The 7,521-nt window shown below is 33.1% G+C and overlaps 2 protein-coding genes across 4 annotated transcripts; both read right to left on the bottom strand.

Annotated features, from left to right (window-relative positions):
* Positions 1 to 1,207: 1,207 nt before the first annotated feature.
* Positions 1,208 to 3,410, bottom strand: LOC116351167 (neuroglian-like). 2 transcript variants are annotated; one of them, XM_031783248.1, is made up of 4 exons: positions 3,152 to 3,410; positions 1,901 to 3,071; positions 1,486 to 1,832; positions 1,208 to 1,411 (listed from the first exon to the last, which is right to left on the bottom strand). In XM_031783248.1, the coding sequence occupies exons 1-4, from the start codon at positions 3,216 to 3,218 to the stop codon at positions 1,278 to 1,280; spliced, it is 1,719 nt and encodes a 572-aa protein (XP_031639108.1). In that variant the 5' UTR covers positions 3,219 to 3,410; the 3' UTR covers positions 1,208 to 1,277. The 2 variants fall into 2 exon arrangements, with proteins under 2 accessions (XP_031639108.1, XP_031639109.1); XM_031783249.1 differs by having other exon boundaries at positions 1,283 to 1,407.
* Positions 3,411 to 3,741: 331 nt separating this feature from the next.
* LOC116351168 (neuroglian-like) lies at positions 3,742 to 5,754 on the bottom strand. 2 transcript variants are annotated; one of them, XM_031783250.1, is made up of 4 exons: positions 5,623 to 5,754; positions 4,339 to 5,524; positions 3,948 to 4,276; positions 3,742 to 3,886 (listed from the first exon to the last, which is right to left on the bottom strand). In XM_031783250.1, exons 1-4 carry the CDS (start codon positions 5,687 to 5,689, stop codon positions 3,753 to 3,755), a joined length of 1,716 nt encoding a protein of 571 aa, XP_031639110.1. In that variant the 5' UTR covers positions 5,690 to 5,754; the 3' UTR covers positions 3,742 to 3,752. The 2 variants fall into 2 exon arrangements, with proteins under 2 accessions (XP_031639110.1, XP_031639111.1); XM_031783251.1 differs by having other exon boundaries at positions 4,339 to 5,494.
* Positions 5,755 to 7,521: the final 1,767 nt, after the last annotated feature.

The following is a 7,521-nucleotide window of genomic DNA, read 5'->3' as shown; positions in this document are numbered from 1 at the left end:
TCCATATAATCATAGCCTCTTTTTCGCCACATTTGAAATTTTCTATTTCTGGTTCACCTTGTGCTTGTGATGTTGGTTGCATGATTGTTGATTGGATTGGACTCAAATCGGCTGAAAATTTAAAAATTCACATATTTTTTTTAAAGTTTATTATTCAATGAATTAAAACTATTTTCCTTGACACTATTTTAAAACGAACAAAATTACGTTACGTACCGTGAACTTGATTTTGATGAATTGCAAGTGCAATCATAAACCAAATTTTCAATTGGATTGACCACATTTTGAAAGCACTTTCACTCTTCTCTTTAAATCCAATGAACAATTATTACAATATAATTGGATCAAAAGTGTACGTATTGAACACTTTCAATCAAACGTGGTAAAAGCTCCGATGAAACTGAACTTATTTCAATAAATATGACACATTTTATACTTTGTGAAATGTTTAATGGATGAAATGTAATATCTAATCATTTCAAGTACTTATAAACTTTTGTTCAGATAATTACCTCAACATATGCATTGAAATGTGGTAATGGTTAGAAATGGCACTAAAAGTTGCCATTCTAAAGTGGATGTCACCTAATCTAGATGTAAGCTTAAACGAATAACCGTTAACAATAGCGCTCGTTCACTTCGCTCGCATAGCGATCTTTTCATAGACAATTTTTTCCTTTGAATTAAATGTATTACTTATCTAGATACTTTGAACGAAAATTAAATTGCGATGTTTGTCAAAAATTTAAAGTGTTGCACTAAACGTACTTAATAAATAAATAAATTCTAGAATTATAGATAGGTTATCAACTTATCTTAGTTTAAAATATCAAATCGATTTCAAACTCTTCAAATCAAACGAAATTCCAAAATTAATGCATTGAACTCGTGACTGTGTGACTAATATTGTTCACAAAGAAATTGGCATTTTGGAGTGTTCACGTTAGCTTATCTTCGATTAGATTAAATGCTTTTTCGGTGATTTGCGATTGAAATCAATTAAGTTGCATTCAATTTGAATGACATTGTCTTTGACTAGATCTCTGACCTGAAGCAAAGCAATTAATTTTAGTCTAATGCAGCATACATCCTTTATATTTAACTTGAACAATTCCAATACTTTCAACAAATCAAAACAACATTCCCGAAGTTTCGAGTATAGTTCACATAATAGAGCTGTAATTTAAAAAAAATGACACAACAAATATGCTTCTCTCCACTATAATCTTAAATTTATTTGAGTTTCCATCAATTTTAAATATTCATTCACTTATTCTTTAATTTGTTTCGTCGGAACTCTTCGTTTTCCTCTTCTTTTCCAAAATGAGACCACCAGTAACTACAACTATTAAGAATCCAATTGATACAACTATTATTATAACATATCTCTTTAATGTCTTCTCAGTTCTGTCTAAAATGAAAATGTTTGAAAGTTTCAATTTTATGGGATTCAAATAAAAAAAAATTTCATGTACAAATTCATACCGAAAATATCCCTTGACACTAATTGAATGGCACTTGCCGTTTCATAATAATCAGATCCGTAGAGACGTCCATCGACCGACACAACAGCCATTTCATACGTTGCGTGTAGTTTTAATATAACGATAGTGTAGTCATTATCATAAATGTATTCTGTTTTCCTCCACTCATCAGTGTCTTTGATGCGGTACTTCACATAAAAATAGCTTCCAGGATTGCCATCATGAATAATTGGCTTCCAATAGACGCGAACCGATCCATTGTAACCAATAAGTGGATCTTGTGGTTCCCATGTCAACGATGGCACATTTGGTTCTGACGGTGCTTTTGTCTCAAAAGTGAATGGCAGGCTGAAAAAGCAACAAAAATGCGATTAATTGCGTATTTTGATGAAAAAAAAATTATCGAAAAATTTTACGATACTCCTTCGCCACCCAGCGTCCCATGGGACGATGCTCCCCAAGCGGCAATATGCAGTTGATATTTGGTGTTAGGTCTCAATCCATATAATTTTGTTTCCGTAATATTTGGATTATAAATATCTTTTTTCCTCTGTGGAAATCCATACCCTTCTTTAATTCCTCTGTAATAAATATTATAACCGAATGGTCGACTGTTCCACCGTACTGGTGGTTCCCATTTCAATTTCAATGCAGTCGAACCAAATGGAATTTGTTCAAGACGCTTTATTTGATCCGGAACATTTGATTCACTACTAAATTCAATAATATTGCTCATTGGACCATAATAATGATAGTTTATCGCTCGAATTGTGGCATAGTACAGTGTATTGATTTTCATTTTTTCTGTGTATTCATTTCGATATGTAGTTACTGCATATACTGCGTCTGTACTATTTGCTTTCCATATCTGAATTTTGTATCCACACAAATGTCCATTGAAATTTGATTCTGGAACACTATCCCATTTGAATGTGGCGATTGCATGTGTATCACTAGATGGTGTCACAATAACGGAAAATCGTTTTGGCGCTGCACTTGGTCGATCCTCACCAGTATAACCAGTATGTACTTCTGGAATCGCATTCGACTCACCTAATTCATTTACGGCAATCACTTTGAACTCAAATTGAAAGAATACTTTTTCATCGATCACACATCGTGTTTGTGTAGCTGGGATGTTTACTTGTATCCATTCTTTATTTCCATTCTTTTTCCAAAAAACTCGGTAAAAGAATCCAGGACCATTATACTCCGATTCTGGCATTGCTTTCCATGAAATGATTGAAATTCCTGGTTCTACACCTCCGGTCGAAAAAACACCAGTTGGATTTGTGTATGGAACATCTTGTTTCCATGTACAATATTTACTTGTTTCACTTGGTTTGCTTGATTTTCCATTTCTATCTTTTGCAATGACACGAAACATATTTTTGGCACCTTGACGCAACGGAACCGTAAGGGAAGTCTCAGTTACTTTATCAACGGCTATCTTCCAAGTGGCCTCCGTTGCTTTTAAAGAGATTCGCTCAATTGTATAGTGATCAATATCAGCAGTATATCCATTTATTTCCCATGAAAGTTCCACGTCATGGTCATGACACTGAGTTTTCGTTATTTTTGGTGCGTCTATTGAATTATTTTCGAATGGGCGAGATTTAAAAAGCATTCAATTTATTTGGTTTACAATTACAATCGTTATCACTTACCCAAAGCGTTAGTTTTATGAAAAACAAATAAAAGCACACATAGAGTTTCAAAATGGATGGAACCCATTTTAAAATATTTATTATCATGAAAATAAATAACAATCAATGGAAATTGATTGATAAAATCTATATCAAAATTGAAGGCGTAATTCGTTTGTATTTGCGATCAGATTCCGGTATTATTGCTGAAGGTTTGAAATTTCAACAAAACTAATAGGCTTTTATTGAATTCATGTATTTTATACCATCTTTTAAACACTGCCTTTGATTTTTTTTTGACAATAATATCATGTGAGTTGGTCGCTTTGATAAGAAACTATCTCTTGACATTTTCTATCTAATCAATTTTCGATTTATAGCAGTGCTTTTAGCGCTAGTGTCGCGTTTTTCAACCTAATCAACGATGAGACATACATTTTGGAAGCTTTTGCGCTTATGTCATTTTTTCCGTTAATTTTTGGTGAATGTGAAAATCGCATGGATTTTTTTTTAAATAAAACGAATTCGAACATTTTTCATTATCATTTTATATTTATTCCATTAATATTGATTTAACATCTCTTTCTCTATCTTCAATCTTATGTCACTATTATTATTTTTATTATTCAGAGCTGTTAGTATTCTTTTTCTTTGCACAAAAGCTTTTAGTAAAACATACACCCACGAGAACAACTATGGCCCCTACTACAATGCCAATTATTATCAAATTTCTCTTAAATGTGTTGTCAGTACCCTCTGAAATGAAATAAAATATCTCAAAGTTTATGGAATTTGAATGGAATATTTCATGACATACCGAAAATGTCTTTTGACACCAATTGAACATCGCTCTCCGTTTCATAGTTTCCGTCGACTGAGACAACAATCACTTCATACGTTACTTTTGGTTTTAGATTGATGATAGTGAAGTCTTCACTAATAATTCGACTTGTTTTCGACCAGTCATGATTCTTTTTGTCTTCGAACTTCACATAAAATTGACTTCCAGACAAGCCATCATTTGTAGTTGGCTTCCAGTTCACGCGAACATTTCCATCATAACCAATAAGTTCATTTTGTGGTTCCCATGTGAACGACGGAACTAATGGTTTGCGAGGTTCTTTAGTCTCCAATTGGGTAGATAAGCTGAAAATGTTATTAAAATTCGATTAAAAGTTCCATTTTTCGATTGAATTGAATAATTTTACCCTTCTCCTTCGCCAGCATTCGAATATGCGTATAGGTGTAGTTGATATATAGTGCTCGGTTTTAATTCAACCAATTTATAATTCGTAATATTATTATAAATTGTAATTTTTTGCTTTTTATCGTTTGAATCACCGCCAATGTCTCGATAATAAATATTGTATCCACGAATTTGATGATTGGGGTCTTTCGGTGAATCCCATTGCAATTTAAACGCAGTCGATCCAAATGGAGTTGCAACCATTTCTTTTATTTGGTCTGGAAGTGCATCGGGTGTTTTAAATTCAACAATATTACTAATTGGACCGAAATATTGATCGTTCACCACTTGAACTGTGGCATAGTAGTGACAATTGCCCGCCAATTTAATGGCGATTTCATTTGATCCATATTCCTGGAAGTCTTGCAATGCTTCATTTGGATTATTTACATTCCAATATTGAATAAGATATCCCTTGGCGTATCCATTGAAGTTCTCTTCTTGCACCTTTTCCCATGTAAATGTGACATGTACCCAACGATCAACATCGGAACTCACAGTTACACGAAATTGCTTTGGTGCCGTTTTTGGTCTACCTACACCAACATAGACATCAAATACTTTTGGAGTCGCTTTTGATTCACCCATCGCATTGACAGCCATCACCTTGAATTCTCTTCGATGGAATGTTGTATACTTTAACGTGATACTATTTTCGGTTGGTTTTACGTTATTGACATTCCACCCATTGTCTGATCTATACTCTCTCGAGTAAACGCGGTACATGAAATCTGGTGCGTTATGTTCCAATTGTGGCATTGGTGTCCACGAAACGCGTAAAGTACCTTTAGATTCACTCTTGACTTCAACATTTGTTGGGTTTGTGTACGGAACATCTTGTTTTGTTGTACACAATTCACTTTGTTCACTTGGTTCGCTAGATTTACCATCTTTATATTTTGCAATTACACGAAACGAAAATGTGGCACCGGGACTCAACGAAATTTTGTACGAATTTCTATCAATATTTGTCGCGACCGTCCATTCGTTCAACGCGAATGCATTCATGTACTCAATCGTGTAAGAGTCCACGTTTGATGTGTCACCAATTAGTTTCCATGAAAACTCCGCTTCTCTCTTTTCATGCCGACAGTCGAATTCAGCTATTTTTGGTGCGTCTGTCGAAGGGGTGACAATTGAAGGCGTAGCTATTGGTTGTATTTAAAAGATATTCATCTTCTGTACACCTTTTATGTTTTTTATAATGAAAGTGAGTAAAAAACTTCACTTTTTTGAATAAGCTTACCCAAAGCGATGATTTGATGGAATACAAATGCAAACACAAATAGAATTTGCAGACGAATGAAACTCATTCTGATAGATTTTGTCACAAAAACAAATCAAAAGCAATAAAAATTGAATGTAAACACCTTTATTGCTAAAGGTTTCAACAAAACTAATATTACTCTTCACGTGTTCGCATATTTTATACCTTTTTTACATATTGATATTGATTTTTGGCAACCTATTCTATTTGATAAGAAGACTGATTCAATCACAATACTCAAAATGTGTGCAAACGCATTTCTTATCTAATCTAATTCAATTTAGATAAAATTAAAAGAACAGAATTAGTATTAAGAATTAGTACTGTTAATCGGTAAAGTACGCTTTATGTCGAAATTAACCATCAAAGCAAAGTGACATCATTATTATGACAAATAGCAAAACAATTCCATGTGCATAAATATAAATACAAAATTTAGTCAATAATTATGATTCATCAAGGTTTTTAATAATTTCTAAAATTTTCCGATGATGTTTGTTGAAAGCGATACATTTTCAGCACTCAAACATATTCATGTTTGTTATTCAACAGTCGGTTTCTTTAAGAATTTGATTTGGCTTTGGTTCAGGGAAGTGACTATATTTTCGAGAGTTTGCGATTAAAAGGGGTTGATTGGAGAATTTGCAGTCATTTAGAGAGAGGTAAATTTGAAAGTCCATTCTATCCCGTGTAAATTTGCTTTCGGAAAAGAGTGAAGAGCTAAAAGGTTTTCCACAAGTTGCCAAATTTTATAGAAGGGCCCAAGCACTCAATTTGCACTGTTTCACCCCTTTTTCATCTTTTTGTTATGTAGCGTAGCAGCTTTTGCCATGCAAACAGAATAACGAATAATACACAAGGAATGAAGCGTATACGCACATACACTACTTTCTTCGTGTCTCGCTCCGTATTCTGTTTCGTGTTTTCGTACCTGACGCACGGTGCGAATGCCCCGGGTTAACAGTGCAAATTGAGTGCTTGGGGGGTTCATTCAAGAATACAGCAGGGATAATTTGAGATTCATAAATACTCGATTCCACGTCTTGTAAAAAAGAGATATATGCATAAAGAATTTTTTTTGATTTTATTTCTCTTTTTTCAAGAATTTACTTATAATAATAAAACCGTTTCTTCCATACATGTTTCACTTCTGAAACATTATGTTGATGAACATATATGATGAGTCACATAGCACAAATACAACCATCTGAAGGTTTTTTATCAAAAATTAAAGTATATATTTAAATAATTGTGAATTTTATGGATTTTTCTATTTAAAATGGAGTTTTTCTCCCTATGTGTCTTTTATGAGATGCAAAGGGAACTTTAAATAAAAAAACATAGCTAACTACTTCAACTGCCTTCACTGATTTCTTGTTTTTAATGTATTTTATTTGACATATGTTACAATGTATCTGAGTGAATGTCGTTCACCAAATGTCCAGGATTAATGCGATAAATCCTTTGATGTCATTTGTAACAATTTTAATAGTATATTACATTTATCATTGCATAATGCAATTTGTATTTAACGTTGCTACTCAATTAAATTTGTTATGAATACAAAATGCATCTATTTAATCAATTGGCGAATCTTTTTCGTATGCAAAACACAATTATTAATAAAATTATTCCGGTACCGAGAAATGCTGAAATAATTATAACATGAGATAATTTTAGTTTTGAGTCTGGTTCGCTTGTATCTTTGTTTGTTTCAACTGTTGTTAATTCAGTTGTTTGTCCATCTGTTGTTGTTGGCTGTGTTGTTGAATGATTTTCTCCTGGATTTCCAACGATAACTTGAGGTTCAGCTTTCGATTCTCCCAACTCATTTCTAGAGAAAACAAAAATTGAATTGTAATTTGTATGGTACTGGAG

The sequence above is a fragment of the Contarinia nasturtii genome, unplaced genomic scaffold (assembly GCF_009176525.2).
Source record: "Contarinia nasturtii isolate CC-2019 unplaced genomic scaffold, AAFC_CNas_1.1 Cnas_scaffold_4775, whole genome shotgun sequence".
Lineage (NCBI taxonomy): Eukaryota > Metazoa > Arthropoda > Insecta > Diptera > Cecidomyiidae > Contarinia > Contarinia nasturtii.
The sequence above is the reverse complement of the archived record's forward strand: the minus strand, read 5'-3'. Positions and strand labels throughout refer to the sequence as shown.